Below are 27,960 nucleotides of genomic sequence, written 5' to 3'. Positions count from 1 at the left end.
TCCCCCTAAATGTGGAGTATGAAATAAGTTTTACATAACACATTTTTACTATCTTTCTTTTTTTACATCCGTTACTAGACAGTGACAACGATGATGATTATGAACATGGTATTTTGCCTGCTAATGCCTGCAATGCAGTGAAGAAAACGATATGACAACAATAACGTCTAATGTAACTGGCCCCTCTAACAGTACAACTGGCCCCAGCTTGCTTGCCCCCCCCCCCCAGTTGAAATGGTCTAGAACCGCCACGGGTCACGGTGAGATGACTTGGACAGCGGTTGAAGTTCGTAGACCGGGACAGGAAGTGGTTGTGGAAAGCAAGGCTTGTCAAAGCATATAACGCGGGACCAGTGGGGTAGATTTCGGACAGGTAGAAGACTGTTGCCAGACATTGTCTTAATTTAAGGTTAGGCATACGGTTAGCGGTGTGGTTAAACTTAGGTTTAAAAATCACATTTTAAGAAGATACATTGTAGAACGAGATAAGAAAGGTCAATACAACATTTTACCCACGTACACTTACGATTTATTTTCCCTTTCACCTGTCTTTAGTAGACAAGCACGCCTGCATACGTTGCCATGACAACCAGACTGTCTCGATCTGTGGCGGAAATTAAAATCTGCCATTCGAATGCAACATTGTATAACTACATTTCTGTCGTCTTTGCATGCTCACACATACAGACAAGCAATCATAGAAAAACGATAAAGGCAAAGAATACCATCTTCAGTTAAATTATTATTATCAATTCAAAATACTAGTGCAAGAGTCATGTAACTATTTATTACACCTGTCAATCTTGTAGTTTGAGGATAATCACCACCATCCTTTCAATGTTCAATTGAAAAACATTCAATATCTTGTTAGAATATGAAATCATACTACTAATTGTTCACATCTGTCACTCAGTAAAACTGCTTAAAAAAAAGATTTAGCAAACTTCATCTGAAAAGCAATGCACTTGTATTTATTTACAAGAATAAAAAGGGACTGAATATATCATAACAGATGGCCAAGCACGAAGGCAAGTGGCAAAAAAAAGCCTTTTCATTCCCCTGCTACTGGGACTTGAGTTTATCTCCAAACAGGGTTATGAAGAGTCCATAGAGAAAGCCGCCTGTAAGGATGAGCAGTGTGCTGGATATGGGGCCGAATGAGAACAGCACCCCAAACAGGTAGAGAAATAGAAGCATCAGCAGGGTTCTGTAGCTTGCCAGTGTGCGCAGGCTTAGCCGCGGCCGTCGGTTCCTCTCAGCTGTTCGCCGTGTCTCTGGGCTCCTCTGCCTGCCGTCCGCCTTGACCTCAGGGCTGGCCAGGTAGTGTCGTCCCAACCGGCCCAGGAAGTCCGGCCGCGAGCACAGAGCTTCCATGTGACCTCCGAACTGTGGAGGGGAGAACGGTTCTAATTAAGGAATGGTTGGACTAAAACTATGATAACTCAGATTCTGTTAGGCTACATATCACATACCCTCTCATTGACCAGGGACGAGATCTTGAAAAACAGTCTGACCAGGACGGCATTCTCATAGCTCCTGATGGGCTGAAGCTCTGGGTCTCCTTGGTACTCAATCTCAAATCTACGCAGTCCATTGATGATCTGCAAAAACATCACACATATTTAACAATAATCCCTTTATGACATGGTTGGGGTTGTAGTTTTGGGTGAGTTGAATAAGTAGTCTGACCTGCATTCGGCCCAGGTCTGTGAGGATGAGTCCATTCTCACCCTGAACACAGTCTGGTAGCTGCCTGGAGTTCCCATCGTCCTGACCAGAGCCCAGGGTAGCCATCAGCTGAGAAAGCTGTCCTGCATTCAGCTGGAGACGACAGAATAGCATGACCCATTTTCACCCCAAATTAGTTGAATTAAGTTTGATTCAAATCAATTGCAGCAGTTTAGCACATGCTAAAATCTTAAGGAAAACGTCTGTGTAAACCTACCCGAAATATCTGACAGAGGTAGTCCAGTGACCTCTCCAGGAACTCGTGGGTCTTCTTGACACATTCCCCAGTGTCATCCACCTCTCCTCCATTGAAGGTGTAGTTGAGGTCGGGGGAGCCCATTCCAAACCAAGACATGAAGGAGTTATTGGCCGCCACTTCAGCTGAGTGATCTGATATCCTCTTGGCTGTCTGCCTCGCCTGGGCGATGATCTGAATGAGCTTCAGTACCTACATCAAAGAAGGATGACAACAGTGACCATGCTTATATGCAGCCTCAAAACATCAGACTAAAGGAGTAGTTGTTGATTGGTTCTAGTGGTGCTGTGTGGCTCAGTTTGTAGAGCATGGCGCTTGCAATGCCAGGGTTGTGGGTTCAACTCCCATGGGGGACCAGTATGAAAATGTATGCACTCACTACTCTAAGTCGCTCTGGATAAAAGCATCTAAATCAGGGTTTCCCAAACTCGGTCCTGGGGCCCCCTCTGGGTGCACATTTAGTTTTTTGCCCTAGCACTACACAGCTGATTCAAATCATCAAAGCTCGATGATGAGTTGGATATTTGATTCAGCGGTGTAGTGCTCGGGCAAAAACCAAAACGTTCACCCAGGGGGAGGCAGGACTGAGTTTGGACCCTGAGCTAAATGACAAATGTAAATCTAAGACGAAGGGCAGGCCTGGGCGGTTGGGTCTGTTGCGAGAAGCAAGGAGAACATAGTCTTCTCCAGAAAGTCGGCAACACAGTGCAGTTCAGAGCAATCTAATCTTGCAGAGCGTAGCTAGTTCATTTTACTTAACTGAGACTACAGTTAACTGATGATTGACAAAATGTGTGAAGTCAGCCTAGCAAATTCAATAAAGTCCACACAGACTGTGCTTGTAGCAGGTGGTTAACACTGGTACTAATTAAGTACCAATAACTAACTGGTAGCTAAAATTGGTTCAAGGTCATGGTTTCAGTGTCAAACAATGCAACAAAACAAGCCTCCTTAGCACTTTTCTCCCAAAGTTGGGTTCAATTCCAGAAATGGGAATTACAAACGTGCAAAACTGGAATTGCAATGAAACCACCCCCAAGTATGGTTCCCTCCACTCCACTCACCGCGCCCCTCAGCTCTGTGCCGAACATCTGTTTGTACTGGCAGTCCTGGCCCTCCAGGCCGTACACGTGGCTCTTCACCCTGAACACCCTGTCTGTCACCACGGACTGCCGGGCAGACAGGAAGCTGCCACCGTGGCTTGGAGTGAGGAAGACCCGGTGCTGCCGATGGTGGAGGACGTGCTCCGGCTCCAGAAACAGCTGCTCTCCTGGGGAGGGACGGATAGGAGGGTTAGGGTAGGACAGTCTACTGTACTTGGACATTACTATTAATGCATCTGCATCACACAAGTATCATAAGACTGGGTGAATGTTTCTGTTCTTACCTTTCTGAATCATCTCTGATAGGTTTGGCTGAGCGAAGACTTTGGCCACCCTGAAGACCATTAGTGCATTTTTGACGTTGACCAGGTCTATGCGTACCACCCTGTTTAGAAAGCCCTGAAAGAGCTTTGTGTACATGAGCAGGTTCTCCTGAACAAACAAGCCCCTGGTCAGGAAGATGGATCAGAACATTTTTGGAATCAGTAAGACAAATACACCAATACTAAACCGTGCCTCTGAGTAAAACATTTCAAGGAAGCACTGCTAGCACACATTTATTTAGCCTGACCTATACTGTAATCCAACAGATAACTCACCATTTCTCAGGTACACCTTTGTTCTGGTCTGTCTGAGGATTGGTATTCTCTCCTGTGTACCTCCACGGCTGGATGTAGCTAAGCCACGTCTCCAACACCTAAACACAGAGACAGTGGTGGTATAGAGATAAGAAAAGAAGTGGACCCAATGAGAGAGAGTCGTGATTGACACCAGCCAAGTTGAGAAGGTTGAGGATGGAGTTGGAACACCTACCGCTCTGAAGGAGGCATCTAAAGGCCAGTGACCAAAGCAGTGCTGGAGGAACACATAGAGCTTCTGCTGGACAAAACGCTGCACCACCACCCTACAGAGACAGGGCCACAGTGAATTACAGACAAAACTAGATCAACTGTGATTTCCTGGAAAGAACGTGGACCCTGATGTCTGATTATTGGGGTGCTCACTGCTCAGCTCACCTCTTGAACTCTTCCAGGGGGCTGGCGTGGGAGTGGGCCGAGGGCGAGGAGCAGACCTGCTCAGGTTTCAGGCTGCAGGAAAAGGCATGGAGGTGCTTCACCAGGAGACGCACCACCAGAACGTGCTCCTCTGTCGGGGTGAAAGTCTCCTGAAACAGCAGCCAGTCATACAGAGATCCACGGGGCAGCAGCCAATCACACAAAGCTCCTCGGATAACAATAACCAATCACACATTGGGCTTGGAACATTCCCCTAATCCTGGTTCTTCCCCTAGCCATTGTTACTGTTTCTCAAATTACCCTGCTGTTGAAAAAGCCTAGCCGAAAACAATCTGTGTCTAGCTCAGAAACAGGCACATACAGTACTTCAAATTGATATTCAGATCCATTATTCTTAGAATGATGAGGAAAATAGACAATTTGATGATGAATTATTTAATTGATTTAGGGCAATTTGGTTATTTATATGTTTTGTATACTGTAGTAGTGTTTGCTCAATGGAAGAATGTGAGATGGGAAAGACAACAATGACACACATTAACTAAGGATAGTGTGCAACACAACAGACATCCACAAGCTACATACAATGAAAACGTCACTCTCTTCAAATTCAAAACATGCTTTGAAGGCACATTCTCCTTTCAAGGATACTTCTCTATGGGCCAGATCATACTGTGAGATGTTTGACGTTATGTGAATTTCGTGCTGTCAAAATGGGGTCCATCCAAGGATAGGTCTTTGACTGGTTGCGTCAACCAAGCAATTGGTTTTACAGAATGCACTTTAACGGCATTCAAATGTTCATTTTTTTGTTGAAGAGAAGTACCCTTGACCTCCCCACCTTAACCTTAATGCTACTCTGTCCTCAGGGCCTAGGTTTACCTCCAGCAGGCCCGGTGGGAGTGGATGGAAAGGTAAAAGTACTTGGTACGTGTCGAGGGTCCCAGAGCCAGGAGGGGTCAGGGGTTGGCACGGCATGCTGGACATACTGAGGCGATAGTGCAGCAGCGCCAGCTGTACGACCCGTCACAACCAGGGGAGGAAGAGGAGGGAAACGACAACAACACAGTTGGGAAAGGAGGAGAGAGGGGGAGAAGGGAAGGAGGTGAACATGAGAATAGAAAGGAGAAAAGGATATAGTGCATCCACAAAGGAAAAGGAGTGAACACCAAATATGGGAGAAAACAAGAAACAAAACAAAAAGATATTGACCACAGGAACACAATGCTATGACAGCTAGGGTGATGCAGTAGCCTTTTCCACACCCAAGAAAGGAGAGATTAAACGGTTAATATCCTCATCAATGAGGCACAGAAGAAACAACACATGGTTAATAACAGGGTTTGTTATTTTAGGTAGAAGAACAGTCCACAGGTAAAAGGATTGTTTCAGTCCAATGGCCATGACAGGTTGGGTTTTTTAGGGGGGGAAGAGGGGATACTGCATCTCTTACACTATGGAGGACCACATACTTAACTTTAACTATGCAATTTAACAGACTGGGAATGTACTAGGTTACTAGGGGACAGCAGGGATGGGAAAGGTACGGCCTGTACATTGGGGATTTGACAGGTGTATGGATCATGACAAAGGGTGGTGGCTAAATGATACATGAACAGAAGTAGAGATGGCAACCAGCCTAGCAGCCCAACAACCAAATAGACAATAGAGAAGGGCACTGAAACAGTTAATGGAGCCACACACACACACACAGAAGGCACGCACAGGTCATGCGGGAAGCTAAAGCACTACTACCAGATACACATGCCAAATCGGTGCAGTACATTTGCGCTGCAGTTGCCCATAAGCCAATAATTCAGCAACGAAGGAAAGAAAATCCCAAAATAAGCCTGCCTTTCAAATAAAATTACAAATGCCTGATGTTTACTGTGCCCTATTTTGATTGGTTTAACATTGAACTTTGTTCATTTTGATAACATTCATGTTTCCTAATCTGTGCAAATAAGGAGACTATAGATCAGTACAAACCAAAGCCAGACCTCCCTCTGCCTGATTTTCCAGTTACCCTCAAAGAAGCATAAGAAACAGCAACTAATATACAGTTTACCCATCTATGCAGTGCAAAAGAGATGGATATAAACTACATTATTATAGCCCCGGTGTGGGAGTGCAAGTCTTATAGAAATACTCCCCTCTAGTTGAAAAGAGGACAATGTGACCCGTTTTGTGTCCCAGTCCCAGCCAGGGGACAGGTTGATTTGAAGCTGATCACCATGTGGGGTCCATGTCTGTGGCTTGGAGGAAGGTCTAGCATGGCACTTGAGTGGGACGCGCCCTGCCGTTGTTCAAGTGGGGGGGGGGGGGGGGTCATCAGCCAGTCAGCCGTGCGTTGCTGCAGTGCAGGGGTGAGGGGGGAGCTTGGTGGTGGGAGGGTCCATGTGACATGCTCTTACCTTCACCTGGGGGGACTGCAGCTTCTGGTACATTTCCAGGGAGTAGTGATGCAGCCAGATCTCCACAAACACCTGGGGGTAACACACACAAACACACGTCTTATTCCCGATTCCCTAAACACCTGACTGACATCATTCAGACTAAATACATTCATGACTGACAAATGATGAAGGAGCCTCACCTGTAGTAATGCCTCTGACCTCCAGATCTCCTGGGCTGCAGGGTCAGCAGTGACCGAGGGCTGATGGGATATGTGGCGCTTGAGGAGGCTGGTGCTATGGATGCCATACCCTGCAAAAGGCACGCTGGGAGCCCTGGGCGCCAAAGACATGACCGTGAGCTCTGAGTTGTAGCATGAGGAAGGAAGGAGAAACTAAGAGGAGCCAAAGGTAAAAGTGTGTGCTCTTATTGGACAAGTTCAGGTAGCATCTTTTCTCACCCTACTGATCACAACCCTTTCACATTCACAGAAACCAGTGGTGTAAAGTACTGAAGTAAAAAATACTTTAAAGTACTACTTAAGTCATTTTTGGGGTATCTGCACTTTACTATTTATATATATATATTTTACAACTTTTACTTTTATTCCACTACAAATCTAAAGAAAATATGTACTTTTTACTAGCATACATCAAAAAGTACTCACTTCTAATGTTAAGGCAGGACAGAATTATGGTCCAATACAGGCACCTATCAATACAACTTGTCATCCCTACTGCTTCAGATCTGGCGGACTCACTAAACACAAATAATGTGTTTGTAAATTATGTGTTGGAGTGTGCCCGTCTGTCCGTAAATAAAACGGTGCCATCTGGTTTGTATAGCTTTTACTTTTTCTCAAGTATGACTATTGGAGTACTTTTTCCACCACTGTACTTAAGTACATTTCAAAGCAGATACTGCTTGAGTAAAAGTCAAAGTATTTTCCTGGGTGACTTTTACTTGAGTAATTTTCTATTAAAAAGGTATATTTACTTTTACTCAAGTATGACCATTGAGTAATTTTTACACCACTGACAGAAACATTTATTTTGATAAGACCTATCCCTACTGTAGAGTACCTGGGAGCAGGTGGAGACACAGAGCCTCTATTGTCGGCGAATGGAGAGGGAGGAACGCTGCCCTCTGTAGGGAGGAAGTACTTGAGGTAGGTGTCCACAAGCACAAAGTACGCATTGTCCAAGCTGCTCACATGCTGGCCCAGAGGGTAGTTCTGAGAAAATCACATCAAAACTATCACGTTAGGTCAAATAAGTCTGATTATCATGGAAGTTATCACAAACTATCAAAACATTTACTGTTGTAATGACAGTTGAGTGGGGTTTACCTTTGGTGTGATAAGACTGGAAGCAAATATGAACATGTAATATTCAAATGGATCTGCAGATGGTTTAAGGACATACCACCAGACTACAAAACAAATGTAAATAATGTAAGCAAACATTGTATGTTTGTAAGAAGGCGAGGACTGAGTGTGAGTTTGAGCATCAAGGATACTGAGCGCCAGGCTGAGTGTCTGGAGACCAGACAGAGGAAACTGCAGCTTGTTGTGAAAAAGTGGACAATCTGGGAGGACACCTTCCTGTATGGATGCCTTTACAGGACCCTGCAAGAGAAAATAACATCCAAGCTTTACACCAATCACTGTTGTGGAAGACCTTGCTATGTTTCAAATTGAGAAGAAAAAAACATGTTTAAAAAGGGATGAGACTTACAGGGAGAAAGCTGACAGGTATTTCATACTTGTACTCCTCTGCTTGAAGCTTGTACACAAGCTTCATCATTGGCCCACTGAAAAGCATATACAATCATAATTAAGTCAGTATACAGTACATTACTATTTTTCTAAAAATGCTTTTTATGAAGTCATTTAGGTTGGGGCGGCAGGTAGCCTAGAGCGTTGGGTTACTGGAACGAATCCCCGAGCTGACAAGGTAAAAATCTGTCGTTCTGCCCCTGAACAAGGTAGTTAACCCACTGTTCCCCGGTAGGCCGTCATTGTAAATAAGAATTTGTTTTTAACGGACTTGCCTAGTTAAATAAAGGTTCAAGAAAAAAATAAGAATAAAATGTAATGTTCCTGAGGGGGAAATTGTCATAGACACACAGTACTGGTACCAAATAGACACTGTACATTGTCATACACGTCTTGTACAGCCACATACATACAGAGCATTCGGAAAATATTGAGATCCCTTGACCTTTTCCACATTTTGTTATGTTACAGCCTTATTCTAATATTGATTAAATTAATTTTTTCTCCTCTTCAAATCTACACACAATACCTCATAATGATGAAGCGAAAACAGGTTTAGATTTTTTTTTGCAAATTACAAATAAAAAACAGAAATACCTTATTTACATAAGTATTCAGACCCTTTGCTATAAGACTCGAAATTGAGCTCAGGTGCATCCTGTTTCCATTGATCATCCTGGAGATGTTTCTACAACTTGATTGAGTCCACCTGCGGTAAATTCAATTGATTAGACATGATTTGGAAAGGCACACACCTATCTAGATAACAGTGCATGTCAGAGCAAAAAACATGCTGTGAGGTCGAAGGAATTCTCCATAGAGCTCCAAGACAGGATTGTGTCGAGGCACAGATCTGGGAAAGGGTACAAAAAAAATAATTTGCAGCATTGAAGGTCTCCAAGAACTCAGTGGCCTCCATCATTCTTAAATGGAAGAAGTTTGGAACCACCAAGACTCTTCCTAGAGCTGGCAGCCAGGCCAAATTGAGCAATCTAGGGAGAAGGGACTTGGTCAGAGAGGTCACCAAAAACCCAATGGTCACTCTGACAGAGCTCTAGAGTTCCTCTGTGGAGATGGGAGAACCTTCCAGAAGGACAACCATCTCTGCAGCACTCCACCAATCAGGCCTGTATGGTAGAGTGGCCAGACAGAAGCCACTCCTCAGTAAAAGGCACATGACAGCCCGCATGGAGTTTGCCAAAAGACACCTAAAGACCTCTCAGACCATGAGAAACAAGATTCTCTGATCTGATGAAACCAAGATTGAACTCTTTGGCCTGAATGCCAAGCAGCATGTCTGACCTGGCACCATCCCTAAGGTAAAGCAGGGTGGTGGCAACATCATGCTGTGAGGATGTTTTTCAGCAGCAGGGACTGGAAGACTAGTCAGGATCGAGGGAAAGATGAACAGAGCAAAGTACAGATAGATCCATGATGAAAACCTGCTCCAAAGCGCTCAGGGCCTCAGACTGGGGTGAAGGTTCTCCTTCCAGCAGGACAACGACCCTAAGCACACAGCCAAGATAACACAGGAGTGGCTTCGGGACAAGTCTCGAGTGGACCAGCTAGAGCTCAGACTTCAACCCGATCTAACATCTCTGAAGAGACCTGAAAATAGCTGTGCAGCAATGCTTTCCATCCAACCTGACAGAGCTTGAGAGGATCATCATAGAAGAATGGGAGAAACTCACCAAATACAGGTGTGCCAAGCTTGTAGTGTCACACCCAAGAAGACTCGAGGCTGTAATCGCTTCCAAAGGTGCTTCAACAAAGTGCTGAGTAAAGGGTCTGAATACTTATGTAAATGTAATATTAACGTTTTTTAAATTTTAAATAAATTAGCAAAAATGTCTAAAAACCTGTTTTTGCTTTGTCATTATGGTGTTATTGTGTGTAGATTGATGAGGGAAAAAAAGTATTTAATCCATTTTAGAATAAGGCTGTAACGTAACAAAATGTGGAAAAAGTCAAGGGGTCTGAATGCTTTCCGAATGCACTGTAATACATACTGTGTGTCACAGTGAAGTGACACACACACACCAAAGTAACATTAACACTATGTGTTTGGAAATATCTTTAGATATTTTGTCTCACATTATCCCCGTTTTAATGACCAACCGTCTTGCCCACTGGCATAGTAAGTTGAAATATATATATATATATTTGTAACTTCTGGCTTCCCACGGACTGTTTTTGTGCAATCGAATACAATAAGGAGCAATGCTGTAGTGTAAATACTCCCGCATTGCAAATAGCAGCTAACACCAAAGGAGCTTGAGGCCTACCTAGGATCGAGAAAGTCCATGACGATGTTGTACTCATTGCTGCGTGCCTGCAGGAATTGCAGGTTCCAGCCCACGATGACCCCATCCAGACTGCCAAAAACACTCTCTACAAGCCAGGGGAAGATCAGGTGCAGCTCCTGAAGAGAGAACGATATTAATGCTGTCAGTCACAAGCTTACCTCCATTATCCCTGCTTTAGTCTCCCTCCACAACAATGTCATCAGATCATGGAGAGGAAACTTCTGGTGAAAGACAAGAGGGTGAATGAGATTGGATAACATGGTTGAGTTGAGCTGAACCGGTTTGGGTAGGGATGTTCAATGCTCTTTCTGACCTATTGCTAGATAGGTGCTCTTCCTCTGTAACACACGCAGAGTGAGGCATCTGCAGTGTAGCAGCTGTTCCTGAGACCCTGATTTCCAGGCGCTGTGTCACCCTACCCTGATATCCCCTCTGATCCCACCATACCACACAGTAACAACTGCCTAGACACATTCCACATTGGCATGAAAGCCTGGAGAATCCAAGTTATGGGTCTGCCCCAACCCTTTCAAAAGATAACATAAAACACTAGTAAGCGGTCTATATAAATCATACACCTCCAAGCAACTAAGAATGACAGGGTAGGCAACAACATATCTGCCACACTGATCCTCAACATGGGGGCCCCTCAGGAGTGCGTGCTTAGTCCCCTCCTGTACTCCCTGTTCACCCACGACTGCGTGGCCAAGCACGACTCCAACACAATCATTAAGTCTGCTAATGACAACAGCGGTAGGCCGATCACAACAACAATGAGACAGCCTATAGGGAGGAGGTCAGAGACCTGGCAGTGTGGTGCCAGGACAACAACCTCTCCCTCAACGTGAGCAAGATAAAGGAGCTGATCGTGGACTACAGAAAAAGGAGGGCCGAACACACCGCCATTTACATCGACGGGGCTGTAGTGGAGCGGGTCGAGAGTTTGAAGTTCCTTGGTGTCCACATCACCAAAAAATGATCATGGTCCAAACACACCAAGACAGTCGTGAAGAGGGCCCGACAACACCTATTCCTCCTTAGGAGACTGAAAATATTTGGCATGGGTCCCCAGATCCTCAAAAAGTTCTACAGCTGCACCATGGAGAGCATCCTGACCGGTTGCATCACCGCCTGGTATGGTAACTGCTCGTTATTAGACCGAGCAGTTGCCATAGGGTAGTGTGTACGAACCAGTTCATCACTGGGGCCAAGTTTCCTGCCATCTAGGAACTAAGTACTAGGCGGTGTCAGAGGAAGGCCCAAAATGTTTTCAAAAGACTCCAGTCACCCAAGTCATTGTGGAATAATAGTTAAGACATCAAAACTATGAGATAACACATATGAAATCATGTAGTAACCCCCCCAAAAGTGTTAAACAAATCAAAATATATTATATTTCAGATTCTTCAAAGTAGGCACCCTTTGCCTTGATGACAGCTTTGCTCACTCTTGGCATTCTCCCAACCAGCTTCATGAGGTAGTCACCTGGAATGCATTTAAATGAACAGGTGTGTCTTCTTAAAAGTTAATTTACACTCCATGTAGTTTGGCTTCAGAGCGAAACACTCCACAGAAACGGCCAACTGCTTTCTTCTGGAAAATGTGAAGTCCAAGATGGACAAAGGAGGCGTTGTTGGGGCTGTGTTTCTGGACCTAAGGAAGGCTTTTGATACTGTTAACCATGAGATTCTCATCGCCAAATTGTCCAAGTTCAACTTTTCCCCCGATGCCTTGAGATGGATGAAATCATACCTTGAAGGCAGAACTCAGTGTGTCAGAGTGAGCAATGAGCTGTCGCCCACTCTTAGCTATGATGTGGGTGTGCCCCAAGGGTCAATACTGGGGCCCCTCCTGTTCAGCCTTTAATGATCTGCCTTCTGTCTGTACTGAGTCTGAAGTTCAAATGTATGCAGATGATACAGTGATATATGTGCATGCAAAGAGCAAACAACAAGCTGCATAAGAACTCACTACTGTAATGGTCCAGGTTACAAAGTGGCTCAGTGACTCATGTTTGCATCTCAATGTGAAAAAAACTGTCTGCATGTTCTTCACAAAGAGGGCAACCAATGCTACTGAGCCAGATGTCTGTGTGTCAGGGGAGAAGCTCCAGGTGGTATCTGATTTTAAGTACCTTGGCATCATACTTGATTCCAACCTCTCTTTTAAAAAGCAGGTGAAAAAGGTAATTCAAATAACCAAATTCAACCTAGCTAATTTCCGATTTATACGAAATTGTTTGACTACAGAGGTAGCAAAACTGTACTTCCAATCTATGATACTCCCCCACTTAACATACTGCTTGACTAGTTGGGCCCAAGCTTGCTGTACAACATTAAAACCCATTCAGTCTGTCTACAAACAGGCTCTCAAAGTGCTTGATAGGAAGCCCAAAATCCATCATCACTGTTACATCCTCAGAAAGCATGAGCTCCTGAGTTGGGAAAATCTTGTGCAATACACTGACGCATGTCTTGTATTCAAGATCCTAAATGGCCTGGCTCCCCCTCCACTCAGTATTTTTGTTAAACAGAAAACCCAAACATATGGCAGCAGATCCACAAGGTCTGCCATGAGAGGTGACCGTATAGTTCCCTTAAGGAAAAGCACCTTTAGTAAATCCGCTTTCTCTGTGAGAGCTTCCCATGTCTGGAATACACTGCCATCAGACACACATAACTGCACCACCTATCACACTTTCACAAAAAACATGAAGATATGGCTAAAGGTCAATCAGATTTGTGAACATAATCCCTAGCTGTGTATTGCCGCTTTCCATGTAGTCTGTAACTTGTGAGGTCTGGAAACACTGTTACTTTTATGGATTTTGTCTTGTTGCTCTATCTGTATGCTACGTCTTGCTTGTCCTATGTTGCTCTGCATGTGCTCACTGCTCAATGATTGTCTGTATTGTAATTGTTTTTAATAACCTGCCCAGGGACTGCGGTTGAAAATTAGCCGGCTGGCTAAAACCGGCACTTTTACTGAAACGTTGATTAATGTGCACTGTTCCTGTAAAAATAAAATAAACTCAAACTCAATTTGTGGAATTTCTTTCCTTCTTAATGCGTTTGAGCCAATCAGTTGTGTTGTGACAAGATAGGGGTGGTATACAGCCCTATTTGGTAGAAGACCAAGTCCATATTATGGCAAGAACAGCTCAAATAAGCAAAGAGAAACAACAGTCCATCATTACTTGAAGACAAGGTCAGTCAATCCAAAAAATGTCAAGAACTTTGAAAGTTTCTTCAAGTGCAGTTGCAAAAACCATCAAACGCTATGATGAAACTGGCTCTCATGAAGACCCAGAGTTACCTCTGCTCCAGAGGATAAATTCATTAGTTAACAGCCTGAGAAATTTTAGCCCAAATAAATGCTGCACAGAGTTCAAGTAACAGATACATCTCAACATCAACTGTTCAGAGGAGACTGCGTGAATCAGGCCTTCATGGTCGAATTGCTGCAAAGAAACCAATACTAAAGGATCCAGGCTGTATCACATCAGGACGTGATTGGGAGTCCCATAGGGTGGCGCACAATTGGCCCAGCGTCGTCCGGGTTTGGCCGGAGTAGGCCGTCATTGTAAATAAGAATTTGTTCTTAACTGACTTGCCTAGTTAAATAAAGGTTAAATCAAAATAAAATAAAAAGGACACCAATAATAAGAAAAGACTTGTTTGAGCCAAGAAACACGAGCAATGGACATTAAACCGGTGGAAATCTGTCCTTTGGTCTAATGAGTCCAAATTTGAGATTTTTGATCTCCGCATGTGTGGTTCCCACCGTGAACCATGTAGGTGGTGGTGTGATGGTGCTTTGCTTGTGACAATGTTGGTGATTTATTTAGAATTCAAGGCACACTGAACCAGCATGGCTACCGCAGCATTCTACAGCAATACGCTATCCCATCTAGTTTGGTGACAATCACCTGACCTCAACCCAATTCAGATGGTTTGGGATGAGTTGGACTGCAGAGTGAAGGAAAATCAGCCAACAAGTACTCAGCATATGTGGGAACTCCAAGACTGTTGGAAAAGCATTTCAGGTGAAGCTGGTTGAGAGAATGCCAAGAGTGTGCACAGCTGTCATCAAGGCAAAGGGTGGCTACTTTGAAGAACCTCAAATATATTTAGATTTGTTTAACACTTTTTTGGTTACTACATGATCCCATATGTGTTACTTCATAGTTTATGTCTTCACTATTATTCTACAATGTAGAAAACAGTACAAATAAAGAAAAACCCCTTGAATGAGTAGGTGTCCAAACGTTTGACTGGTACTGTACATGTACAAATTACCTTGACTAACCTGCCCCCCCGCACATTGACTCGGTACCGGTACCCCCCATATACAGCCTCGATATTGTTATTTATTGTATTACTTTTTATTTTATTTTTTACTTTAGTTTATTTAGTAAATCATTTCTTAACTATTTCTTGAACTGCTTTGTTGGTTAAGGGCTTGTAAGTAAGCATTTCACGATAAGGTCTTGTTTTCGGCGCATGTGACAAATACAATTTGATTCGATTTTTTTATCCAGACTTGACAACTTGCTTCAAATTTTACATAGTTTGGACCTAAGCATGCACAATTTAATCTCTAACAACACATGCAAGATAGACAACACCGGTCTATACAAGCAAACTGCACCTTTGCAGTGTAGTCATCAATGACCTTCACCAGCTCCTGGCACCGCTGGAGAAAAGGTTTGGTGGTCGAGTCAACTTTCAGATTGGCCTGTAACGAGAAGAGAATATCATAAGAGTTGACATCAGTTACTGCTGTCACAGTGTTAGATAACTGACGTTTTGTGACATTGACTTGGCTCATGAGAACTTCAGGCAGGCAACATGTATTTCACATGTAACTAGCTCATGATGAGCAATACAATACAGGAGTTACCACTAACCAGAAGAAAACTGGGCTGTTGCAAGGCTGGGGCAGCCATATAAGATTCTATTCGAGACGGGTCACGATTCAAAATCCACTTGACACCTGGGGAGAACACAAAGCAGAAAGGGTTGAGAGGGGCTTTGTTGACATTTCTTTCTGTCAAGCAAACTAGCTAGCAGTAGCACCATTGCTTGCTAGATAACTAACGTTAGCTATGAGTACAGAGATGGATACAAAATGTTTAAACATTGGAAGCAAGATAGCTAACTAGACTATACATTTATACGTGGCTGAAACCATGGCTTGGCTGACTAGTTAGCTAGCTAGCTAACGTTAGCTAATATCAGCCGGCTAGCACTAACGTCTGCTAGCTAGCTTTCTGTACAACTAAGCTAACCCATCTATAACAGTGTGGCACTGGCAGGCAGCAGCTAACGGTACGGGCTGACCAAGCAATTTGTTTTTCAAAATAGTCTCATCTTATTATAGAAAATAAAACTGCAACATGCACTGGGTTAAAATGTGTCTTACCTCCCTCGACTACAAATTTTCAGACTTTCAAGTTCCAATCTACCGCGTTTCCATTAGACACAGCAAAGTGAAGCGAAAATGATGTCATTTCCCTAAAAGGATATGGCACGCGACCGCCGCTTTCTTGTGAACACAGCGCACCCATGTGGATAGTACTTTAAGGATGGAAGAGTCCGGTAGGCTAATCTAGGTAGACGGCAGTGTTGCAACAAAACAAAAAATTTTAGTAAACCAAGGCTTACAGCTGGCTCATAGACCACGTGGAATTGTGATAAAGCAATATTACTAACTGTTAAACATTGTTACATTTACCTCCTAGGTGTATCAACAATTAATCAATAAGGTTAATCAATCATCATGGATAGTATACGCATACAAATGAATTGATAAGGAATTAAACTAATCTAAATGAAGATAAGAGCAAAGTATGTTTTTTGCAATTGTATTGATAAGGAATTAAACTAATCTAAATCAAGATAAGTGCAAAGTATGCTTTTTGCAAATGCAAAGATAAGTGTGCTTGTGTAGCCTAGTATGTGGCATAACTATTTGGTTTGTGTGTATTTGTGTTTCAATTTCACAGTGACATGCCCCTGTGTTATTGAGTATTAACTCCCAGGGGGCCAGCACTACTCCATACAAAGCATATTAATCCTGTTTTGATTTAAGTGCACTCACCCCTCACAAATACCCTTGGAGTACCCTGTTCTGCCTGGAAATTAGGCAGTATGTCAAAATGATTAATCAATGGCTGATGAATAATTCTAATTTCATCACTTTAAAGCAGAGCTTTATTGCAGGTGCATCCCCATCCAGGCACTCAATAATCTCCTGTCTTTCTCTGTGGAGGCCAATGTGGGTTTATCTGATATGATAATACAGTGAGGGAAAAAAGTATTTGATCCCCTGCTGATTTTGTACGTTTGCCCACTGACAAAGAAATGATCAGTCTATAATTTTAATGGTAGGTTAATTTGAATAGTGAGAGACAGAATAACAACAAAAAAATCCAGAAAAACGCATGTCAAAAATGTTATAAATTGATTTGCATTTAATGAGGGAAATAAGTATTTGACCCCCTCTCAATCAGAAAGATTTCTGGCTCCCAGGTGTCTTTTATACAGGTAACGAGCTGAGATTAGGAGCACACTCTTAAAGGGAGTGCTCCTAACCGCAGCTTGTTACCTGTAAAAAAGACACCTGTCCACAGAAGCAATCAATCAATCAGATTCCAAACTCTCCACCATGGCCAAGACCAAAGAGCTCTCCAAGAATGTCAGGGACAAGATTGTAGACCTACACAAGGCTGGAATGGGCTACAAGACCATCGCCAAGCAGCTTGGTGAGAAGGTGACAACAGTTGGTGCGATTATTCGCAAATGGAAGAAACACAAAATAACTGTCAATCTCCCTCGGCCTGGGGCTCCATGCAAGATCTCACCTCGTGGAGTTGCAATGATCATGAGAACGGTGAGGAATCAGCACAGAACTACACGGGAGGATCTTGTCAATGATCTCAAGGCAGCTGGGACCATAGTCACCAAGAAAACAATTGGTAACACACTACGCCGTGAAGGACTGAAATCCTGCAGCACCCGCAAGGTCCCCCTGCTCAAGAAAGCACATATACATGCCCGTCTGAAGTTTGCCAATAAACATCTGAATGATTCAGAGGACAACTGTGTGAAAGTGTTGTGGTCAGATGAGACCAAAATGGAGTTCTTTGGCATCAACTCAACTCGGCGTGTTTGGAGGAGGAGGAATGCTGCCTATGACCCCAAGAACAACATCCCCACTGTCAAACATGGAGGTGGAAACATTATGCTTTGGGGGTGTTTTTCTGCTAAGGGGACAGGATAACTTCACCGCATCAAAGGGACGATGGACGGGGCCATGTACTGTCAAATCTTGCGGTTTTCTGGATTTTTTTGTTGTTATTCTGTCTCTCACTGTTCAAATAAACCTACCATTAAAATCATAGACTGATCATTTCTTTGTTAGTGGGCAAATGTACAAAATCAGCAGGGGATCAAATACTTTTTTCCCTCACTGTACCTCTGATGTTCAAACACTAAAAACCACGTGTTCGCCAAGATCGCTGATGTTAAACTTGTTTTTCTCTCTGTATAGCCACTTAACAAGCGTTTCATTCAATCATTATGAAATGGACTAGTGTTCTTCTGGTATTAGCCAAAATGCAGGTTACCTAGTGGTTAGAGCATTAGGCCAGGAAAGAAAGGTTGCTGGATTGAATCCCCGAGCTGACATGGTAAAAATCTGCCATTCTGCCCCTGAACAACACAGTTAACCCACTGTTCCCCAGTAGGCTGTCATTGTAAATAAGAATTTGTTCTTAACTGACATGCTTAGTTAAATAAAGGTTACAAAGGCAGTGGTGTAAAAATATTTTAAAGTACTACTTAAGTAGTTTTTTGGGGGTATCGGTACTTTACTCTACTATTTATATTTTGAACAACTTTTACTTTTACTTCCTTACATTCCTAAAGAAAATAATGTACTTTTTACTCCGTACATTTTCCCTGACACCCAAAAGTACTCGTTACATTTTGAATGCTTAGCAGGACAGGAAAATGGTCTAATTCATGCACTTATCAAGAGAACATCCCTCGTCAACCCTCCTGCCTCTGATCTGGTGGACTCACTAAACACACATGCTTTGTTTATAAATTATGTCTGAGTGTTGGAGTGTGCCCCTGGCTAACCGTAAATAAAAACAACACAAGAAAATGGTGCAGTCTGATTTGCTTAATATAAGGAATTAGAAATTATTCATACTTTTACTTTTGATACTTAGCAATTACATTTACTTTTGATGCTTAAGTATATTTAAAACATAGGACGGCACACAATTGGCTCAGCGTTGTCCGCGTTAAGGGAGGGTTTGGCCACGCTTTAAAGTAGGCCTTCATTGTAAATAATAATTTAAAAAATGTAATTTAAATCAAACCAAATACTTTTAGACTTTTACTCAAGTAGTATTTTACTGGGTAACTTTCATTTTACTTGAGTCATTTTCAATTTTTACATTTACTCAAGTATGATTACTCGTGCTTTAGAGTATGGTAGAGGAGATAAGTAATAGGAGGGAATGTAAAAACACAGTTTTAATGGATATCATAATCATCCCTAGGCCTTTTTACACTACACTACTTTGAAGACACAAACTAGATCCAGGAAAGATACGTGTGTAGTGTAAAGAGAGAATCAAGATTCAAATCTCTCTTTTTAAGAGATCTACACCACATATCCCCCTTTGAGTGGTACAGTGTAAAGACTATAGCTGTTCGAATACCCATACTAACATACTGTATATTACACCCTTTAGTTTGTCCATTTTCATCTCACATGATTTTACATGAATTTTTCCTAATTAAAAATGTCAATAGCTCCTTGGTCATGTGACCTACTGATTTCAAACAAGATTCAGAATGTCCACTCAGTGGGCCCACACATTGCACACCCTTTAGTTTGTCCATTTTCATCTCACAAGATTTTACTTGAATTTTTCCAATTTTAAAGGTCAGTGGACATTCTGCACCTTGTTTGAAGTCAGTGGGTCACATGACCAAGGAGCTATTGAAATATTTAATTTTGAAAAATTCATGTAAAATCATGTGAGATGAAAATGGACAAACTAAAGGGTGTGCGATATAGAAGGGTAGTCAGTGGACATTCTGAACCTTGTTTGAAGTCAGTAGGTCACATGACCAAGGAGCAATTGAAATTCGAATGTATAAAAAGTTTGTACTTTGTTTACACTCCCTAACTAATTCAACAAGGTATCCAAAATGCTGCTCACATTTCCACGTTTATTAGCTTTGGAAAGCGAATTAATGTCCAAATCGTGAAAATAAGACCTGTGCAATGTTGTGCGCAATTTTTCCAACATCATGACACTTATTTGGAGTCTGTGGCTCAAGTGGTTTGAAAGCGCAAATATCCGTTGAATATCCTACTTAAAACTGTTTTTTTTTTACCTCGGTCATCTTGCTAGCTAGTTAGTATAACAAATTACTAGTTAGACATTTTACGACTTAGGGTGTGTTCTTAAATTCAATATGCCAGAGTGCGCTCGTAAATTCACAACGTTGTCAGATTGTCCATTTGTAAATTCAGAGCGCACACTGGAAGCTCGGTGACCACTCTGACCATTTTACTCGCCCTAGCAGAGCTGGTTAGGCAGTTTTCGTCTTATCCAGAGCATTGGTGACAACAATTTAATGAAGCTTTTTTTGCCGAGATGTTAACTGACACGGACATATTCAACCGGTATTGAGCGCTCGTAAAATTCATTATTATGCGCTCCGGTACACTCAGACGAGAGTGCTCTGAAATTGGAGTAGACAGCCAGAGCGAATTTCTGAAAGCACCCGAATGTCAATTGAGAACGCAAAACGACTATACCATTTAACTAAGCTAAGAATGACGAATAATCAAGTCATTAAACGTTGGGTAGTTATATAGCCTATAGTTATTATACTAGCAAGTTTTATGTATAAGTAGCCAACATACTGCTGTATTGATATGCTATGTGGTTCGTAAGGACAGTATAGCTAATAAATTGTCAGCCAACGTAACGTAATTTATTTGAAAAGCAATAACTTTATTACATTGCTCAACATTTTCTTAACATTTGTCATTGTTAGTTAAAGCAATGAATTTGTATCCGCTGTCGTACTTCGGCTGCATATTTTCCGCCATTTTCTTCAAATCTAAAAACGATGTAAAGCCACGCCCATTTCCTGAAGAATTGCATTATTGGCCCTAAAGTACGGAAATAGTTTCGCTTGCGTGTATATTTCATATTTTGGCGAATTTAGTATGACATCCGGGAACTTTTGGCATACTAACTATATTCATAATATAACCAATAAGCATACTATATACTCAATTCACGTTACAAATAGTACGGTTAGTGTGGGTAGTATCAGTATTCGACGCTAACCAAATTCCCATATCGATCAATGTGATACAATCCTTTTCCAAAGCATCTGGTCTATATCTTTACATTAATAAATGTGAACTCATGGCTGTCAAAGATTGTGACACCTTCATATTATGGTATTCCAGTAAAAGAAGAACTTACATATTTAGTCATAACCATTACAAAGGATCAGAAGTCAAGAGGCTTACTACATTTTAACCCTCTTATTACAAAAACCCAGAAGAAGCTAAATCAATGGTTACAGAGGGACTTCTCTGTAAAAGGAAGAGTCCTAATAACCAAGGCTGAAGGTATCTCTAGACTAACATATGGCGCTCTATCTTTATATCTTGACGGTAAAATAAGCAAGGAGATAGACCAGATGCTTTTCAACTTTCTGTGGAGAAACCGTACCCATTACATTAGGAAAACTGTTGTAATGAAAACTTATGAGAATGGTGGGCTGAATTTTCTGGACTTTACTACCTTAAATAATACTTTTAAGATCAATTGGATAAAACAATTCCTAAGAAGACCCACTTCTATGTGGAATATTATTCCTCATCATGTCATCTCTACTTTTGGTGGCCTTAACTTCATGTTGGTTTGCAATTATAATATTGACAAAGTTCCAGTGAAACTTTCTGCTTTTCATAGGCAGGTTTTCTTGTCATGGTCCTTAATTTATGAGCATAATTTTTCTCCACACAGATATTATATATGGAATAATCGGGATATATTGTATCAAAATACTTCTTTGTTTTTAGAATATTGGTTCTGAAAAAATATCCTATCGGTGAGCCAACTGGTAAATGCAGAGGGTCTTTTACTTAGTTATAAGGAATTCTTATCACTTTACAAGGTCCCTGTAACACCTAAAGATTTTGCAGTTGTTTTAGATGCCATTCCCTCAGGTGTTGCTTTATTATTCAGGAACGTGTCAAGACCTGACCCTCAGAGCCAACCTTCTATTGACCCTGTTGACTCATCAGTAGGTAAGATTTGTTTCTTTTTTGGTCCATTCAACAACAGAGCGATACGAACCTTGTTTCAGCTGTTGTATATATACCTTATGTCATGCCTTTTTGGAATGGATTTATTGATAATATCTGTTGGAAAAAAGTTTGGGTGTTGCCACACACATACGTACTTGTTAACAAAATTAAGGAAGTTTCCTTTAAAATTATTCCTAAATATTATCCTGCCAACCACTATATGAAGAAGTTTAAGGAAAACATCAACTTAAATTGTTCCTTTTGTAATGACCACCCAGAAACAGTGTTGCATATTTTTGGGCATTGTATTCATGTAAGAAAACTGTGGCAAGACATCAGTAGATTTATAATTGAACACATTTATGAAGATCTTACACTATTCTGTAGAGATGTACTGCTTGGATTCTTTACCTACGATAGAAATAAGCTGAAACATTTTTATGTAATTCATTTCATTATTCTTTTGGTCTTCGTTCATTTAAGAATATTCAGCTTTGGGCCAAATGAAAAACAAACAGGATTACAGGACAAAACCTGGATTGCTCAGGATTATACAACATTTAAGCACTAAATATCCCCTAAAAAGAGATAATCTATAGTATTTATGCTCACAAAAGGTTGAATGAGGTACTGTATGCATCCCATGGTCCAATGATTCTCTGTAAACCAAGACATGCCCTTTTGGAGAAGATTCTAATCTCCTATTACTGGAAAACCTGATTAGGAAAAGAAAAGGCCCATGATCATTGATATTACAAATGGCAGTGGAGGGCAAGCAAATAAAATGAATAATAATACGATTCATTTTCCTCAGACTCAAACCCCCCTTCATCCCATTACGTCATACCACTTATGCAGAACAAGTACCCATAAACCTATGGAAACCCGGAGAGGACATTGTAGGCAACAAAGACCCTGTGTGATATTATAATTTATTCGAAATGAATTAAACCAACAAAATCAGCCTATTTTAATTTTCATTGTGAGCGGTGTCAGAGGTCTCACCTTTTAAAAATGTGTTTTTAAACAGGTTCCTTAGCAACAGTGTTGGGAAACAAAATGTGCCCTGGTCCCTCTCCAAGGACCTATGAGTCAAACTGCTTCCTGTATTATGAACAGAAATGCAAATTCGCCTTCTGCAAGGCACCACTTCAATGTGAAATGAGAGCAGATGATTAGAGATGTATCTATGCATTATATTCATAAATCATTTGAACCACTTCTGAGTGTGTCTCCTTTGATTGTGTAGGTTTGGTTGCATAGGTTTGAAAAAAAGTTTTTGTTAATGATTATCAAAGCTGACGGGGAGAGGGTACACAAGACAGTGATTGTAAGAAGTTGGGTATCAAATCAGAGGAAAACCATTATTATTCACTGAGACATTCCAAATATGGTATTATTGCATTCTGCATATGAATTCTAGGAGACCTGGCAGCCTAGTTAGTTAGATTTTGTAGCACATAGTTGGAGACCCGACGGACTAGTGTGATAAAAAAGGAAGGTTTTATTTACAGTGTTGTAGGCACGCAGTGCAAATGATGACTTACAGGGAAAAATGACATATGGGGCGTTCACATGCTGTCAGATTTATTGTAAGTTCGGAGTTCCGACTGGGAAGTTTTACTTGAACTACTATCCAAGTCATAATTGCAGTGGGACACTCAGAAAAAATTATGTTAAACCGAGTTGCTCAGTTGTGATCAATGTGGATACATTGCTAGTTACATTAGCTACACTATCAATAGAGCCGCTACATTATCAATGTGGATGATGTAGCTAGTTTGACCATATTGTCAATGTTAAGCAAGCTAGCTAACATTATTATTAGCAACGTTAGTTAGCTTATCAAGCGTATTGGTTAAAGAATTGGTCCGATTTCAAAAGCACTTAACCTCAATTATGTCAGACTTATGACTTCTCAGTTTCTATCTTCCTACGAGTACATTATCGCTCCATTAAACAGCCGGAAAAAGGAAATGGTCTCCTGTAGGAAATACTACCAACAGGTGGATCCACAAATTAAACTAAAATATATGTCAAAACAGGACACAATAAACATTTATTTTACATTTGAAAAAATCATGTTAATTGAAAATAGTATAATGCATTTAAATTAGCAGAAAACATAATAGTTTGTCACTGACATTTCGGAATGGATTATCCCAAACCATGTGTGCACACTACACAGGTAAAGTAGTACATGAGAAGGGGATGGTCTACCTAGATTAGAAGAGCACCCAACATAAGATTCTCAAGATGGTGAGTAGTCTACTGGTAGAAATATTACGAACTAAACAATGGTTTTTAGGCAAAATAAGCAATGATATGACATGGTCTAAGTATGGACTCCCGAGTGGCGCAGCGGTCTAAGGCCCTGCATCTCAGTGCAATAGGCTTCACTACAGTCCCTGGTTGGAATCCAGGCTGTATCACATCCGGCTGTGATTGGGAGTCCCAAAGGGCAGCGCACAATTGGCCCAGCGTTGTCCAGGTTTGGCCAGGGTAGGGCATAACTGTAAATAACATGCCTAGTTAAATAAAGGTTAAAAAAAATGCGACAGCCCGAGATAACAAATACGAGGGAAATAGGTCTAGCCTAGGCTGCATCGTTACAGTAATCTGCATAACCTTTTAGAATTGATAGAACGACATACTTCTGTTTTGACTGTGAAGATGTTACCTGTCAAATTATGATCCAATAACCAAAACATCCAGTATTTCCCCTCTTATTTTGCTAAAGTTTGAAGTCATAAAAAGAGAACACACCTGAGGCCTGGAGCAACAGATAAGAGAACTATATTACAATCGAAACCTCCTTTTACTATGCCTGCTTGCACATTCTTTTTTCCATCCTGTTTTGTTCGATATTGAGGAGCAGACAAAATAAAGGACATCGATGCAATTCCATCCCTATTGCCCCTGTGGCAAATTGGCCCTTTATCAAACGGGTGCCTCATCTATCAGTGCAAGGACGGGTATTGAAATTGTTCCGCAGACCACAAATCAGACCAATAGATCGGCCCTTATTTGAGACAAGGCCGTCATCGCTCTGCTGCTGCTGTGAGGGGAGGAGTCGGGCAGTTTAGGGTATTTTTCGCTGTTCCCCAGTGACGGATGTCACTTCCTTGACCCCTTTGTGACCAGGATCACCTGGAGAGGGGCCAAACCATCGTTAGTGTGGATTACTCTCTCTCTGTCTCTCTCTTGCCACATTTATTTTCATTTGTCAATCAAATGTGAAAGGAAAAAGGAAGACCATAATAAAGAACATGGATAAATTAACTCTATATCCTCAACAATACCACCTGGTCCTTAATTCACTGTTCGTTTTATGATTAATGAAGGTTATATTATTCTTGACCTGAATTGTAGTACTTCATACTTTGTTTTTAGCATAATCTTTGATGATAAGAAAACATAGAAAACATACAAAAATATATATCAATATGTAAGAGTGTGGTGACGTGGTGCCCTTATTAGAGTAGTCAAATACATGCTTTTCTATTGGTCCATTTCAATTAGATGTTTGTATGATCTGATTGTTTGCAGGTGTAACTCTGGAGATTGACCCTCCACCTGTTTCCTACAAAATGGTGGTGTATTTCCTTCCAGAGCCAGAGGGAAAGACGACGGGAGATCCTCAACTGGGCAAAAGTCCATCCTCCTCTCCTCCATGAGTGGTCAATGGTCGAGGAGAGTGTCAGTTATTTAGTAGCAGTGGTGTAAAGTACTACCTAAGTAGTGTTTTAGTATATCTGTACTTGACTTTACTATTTATATTTTTGACAACTTTTACTTTTACTTTACTATATTCCTAAAGAAAATAATGTACTTTTTACTACATACATTTTCCCTCAGACCCAAAAGTACTTGTTAAATTAAGAATGCTCAGCAGGACAGGAAAATGGTCCAATTCACACACTTATCAAGAGAACATCCCTGGTCATCCCTACTGCTTCTGATCTGGCGGACTTACTAAACACAAATGCTTCTTTGTAAATCATTTCGGAGTGTTGGAGTGTGTCCCTGGCTGTCCGTAAAATAAAAACAGAACAAGAAAATGGTGCAGTCTGTTTGCTTAACATAAGGAATTTGAAATAATGTATACTTTTACTTTTGATACTTAAGTATATTTAAAACCAAATACTTGTAGACTTTTACTCAAGTAGTATTTTACTGGGTGACTTTCACTTTAATTGAGTCATTTTCTATTAAGGTATCTTTAGTTTTACTGAAGGATGACAACTGAGTACTTTTTCCTCCAATGGCTAGCAGGCGCCACACCCCATTTGAATCAGCTGATGTTTTCTCGAAGGAGAAAAGCATGCACATATTTAAAAACGAAACAAAATATATTTATTTATTTATACAATTTTGCACAACTAGATATGTTTTTTATTTTTTTTGAATCAATTTACACATTTATTTGGGGATTCCACCCCAGTAAACGTAATTTGCCTGATGTCGCACAAGTTTAGAAGGAGAATCTAATTTCATACAAGCGCATCCTCCATTACCTTTTTAAAAAGCATCCTCCATTACCTTTTTAAAAAGCAGGCGAGGAGAGGTTGAGGAGAGGACGCGAGGAGTCAATCAAAACCAATTGAGATTCTCAGAGGAACAGAGCTGTTTCTGTCTCCAAGTCCCAAACCAGACCAGAACACCTGGAGAAGAACCAAACCATCGGTTAGTGTGGATTACCATCTCTCTCTCGCACTCTCTCTGTATTATCAGCAATACTACCACGGTCCTTATTTTGCTGCACGTTTCATGATTGATGAAGGTCCTATGATGCTTGACCTGAATTATACTACGCTATACTATGTTTTTAGCAATCGTGTTTCAATATCAATACATTTGTCTTTCCTGTATAAAAGTAGAGCAGGCCCTATCACTGTAGATGTAGACATGATGGTCTCCAGTATGATCTCAATTGAATAATCGATTTGCACATGGGTCAAAAGGCCTGATATTTTTTTTCTTCCTGTTGACAAGTCTTGATTAAATAAGTGCATATGACAGCGATTCAATGTGACCTCTGACCTATGATCTATCTATCATTCATTGGCATCGTTGCTTGGCAGCTTACTTCCTCGAATCTCCACTGATCAATTCTCTGATTTATTGGCCTGGCCAAAAGCCCATCCACAATCCAATCCTCTTCTTAATTATGTTTTAACTACTCCGTTTTGACTGCATTACATTAAATCACAGTTCAATTAACCCACTGCAATTTGATTAGTCCATTCACATTTAATCAGAGAATTGATTCAATTCCATTACAGAGTGCAGGAAATTAGAATGTACAGTTGAAGTCGGAACTTTACATACACCTTAGCCAAATACATTTAAACTCACTTTTTCACAATTCCTGCAATTTAATCAGAGTAAAAATTCCCTGTCTTAGGTCAGTTAGGATCATCACTTTATTTTAAAAATGTGAAATGTCAGAATAATAGTAGAGATAATGATTTACTTCAGCTTTTATTTCTTTCATCACATTCCCAGTGGGTCAGAAGTTTACATACACTCAATTAGTATTTGGTAGCATTGCCTTTAAATTGTTTAACTTGGGTCAAACGTTTCGGGTAGCCTTCCACAAGCTTCCCACAATAAATTGGGTGAATTTTGGCCCATTCTTCCTGACAGAGCTGAGAGTCAGGTTTGTAGGCCTCCTTGCTTGCACATGCTTTTTCTACAGGATTGAGGTCAGGGCTTTGTGATGAACACTCCAATACCTTGACTTTGTTGTCCTTAAGCCATTTTGCCACAACTTTGGAAGTATGCTTGGGGTCATTGTCCATTTAGAAGACCCATTTGCGACCAAGCTTTAACTTCCTGACTGATGTCTTGAGATGTTGCTTCAATATATCCACATAATTTTCTTCCTCATGATGTCATCTATTTTGTGAAGTGCACCAGTCCCTCCTACAGCAAAGCACCCCCACAACATGATGCTGCCACCCCCGTGCTTCACGGTTAGGATGGTGTTCTTCGGCTTGCAAGCGTCCTCCTT

At 41.3% G+C, this 27,960-nt stretch overlaps 1 protein-coding gene and 1 long non-coding RNA gene across 5 annotated transcripts in view; one reads left to right on the top strand and one right to left on the bottom strand.

Annotated features, from left to right (window-relative positions):
• LOC115204024 (uncharacterized) overlaps positions 1 to 25,775 on the top strand; it is a 28,699-nt gene extending 2,924 nt beyond the window's left edge. Inside the window, exons 2-6 of the long non-coding RNA XR_003880293.1 lie at positions 4,973 to 5,030; positions 6,725 to 6,907; positions 7,558 to 7,665; positions 21,883 to 21,944; positions 25,494 to 25,775. This is a non-coding gene — a long non-coding RNA (uncharacterized LOC115204024). The remainder of the gene's footprint in view (positions 1 to 4,972; positions 5,031 to 6,724; positions 6,908 to 7,557; positions 7,666 to 21,882; positions 21,945 to 25,493) is intronic.
• smpd4 (sphingomyelin phosphodiesterase 4) lies at positions 507 to 16,111 on the bottom strand. Of its 4 annotated transcripts, XM_029769236.1 has the most exons (20): positions 16,005 to 16,111; positions 15,490 to 15,575; positions 15,231 to 15,317; positions 10,560 to 10,696; positions 8,234 to 8,309; positions 8,016 to 8,124; positions 7,846 to 7,898; positions 7,580 to 7,731; positions 6,700 to 6,832; positions 6,524 to 6,589; positions 4,986 to 5,117; positions 4,104 to 4,252; positions 3,901 to 3,991; positions 3,687 to 3,784; positions 3,372 to 3,535; positions 3,049 to 3,254; positions 1,946 to 2,176; positions 1,690 to 1,821; positions 1,473 to 1,601; positions 507 to 1,386 (listed from the first exon to the last, which is right to left on the bottom strand). In XM_029769236.1, the coding sequence occupies exons 2-20, from the start codon at positions 15,526 to 15,528 to the stop codon at positions 1,063 to 1,065; spliced, it is 2,508 nt and encodes an 835-aa protein (XP_029625096.1). In that variant the 5' UTR covers positions 15,529 to 15,575; positions 16,005 to 16,111; the 3' UTR covers positions 507 to 1,062. The 4 variants fall into 4 exon arrangements, with proteins under 4 accessions (XP_029625096.1, XP_029625097.1, XP_029625098.1 ...); XM_029769237.1 differs by lacking the exon at positions 4,986 to 5,117 and having other exon boundaries at positions 6,518 to 6,589; XM_029769238.1 differs by lacking the exon at positions 4,986 to 5,117.
• Positions 25,776 to 27,960: the final 2,185 nt, after the last annotated feature.

The sequence above is a fragment of the Salmo trutta genome, chromosome 12 (genome assembly GCF_901001165.1).
Source record: "Salmo trutta chromosome 12, fSalTru1.1, whole genome shotgun sequence".
In the NCBI taxonomy this organism is placed as follows: domain Eukaryota; kingdom Metazoa; phylum Chordata; class Actinopteri; order Salmoniformes; family Salmonidae; genus Salmo; species Salmo trutta.
This window is presented reverse-complemented; position numbering and strand designations above follow the sequence as displayed.

Bases quoted from the DNA above. Each gene is read 5' to 3' on its own strand.
- smpd4 (XM_029769236.1), bottom strand. From the start codon at position 15,528: ATGGCTGCCCCAGCCTTGCAACAGCCCAGTTTTCTTCTG. The intron at 8,310-10,559 runs GTAGGCCTCAAG...TATGCTTTTCAG, and splicing joins ATGGACTTTCTCGATCCTAG to TGGGCCAATGATGAAGCTTG. The intron at 3,992-4,103 runs GTGAGCTGAGCA...CTGTCTCTGTAG, and splicing joins CCCCTGGAAGAGTTCAAGAG to GGTGGTGGTGCAGCGTTTTG.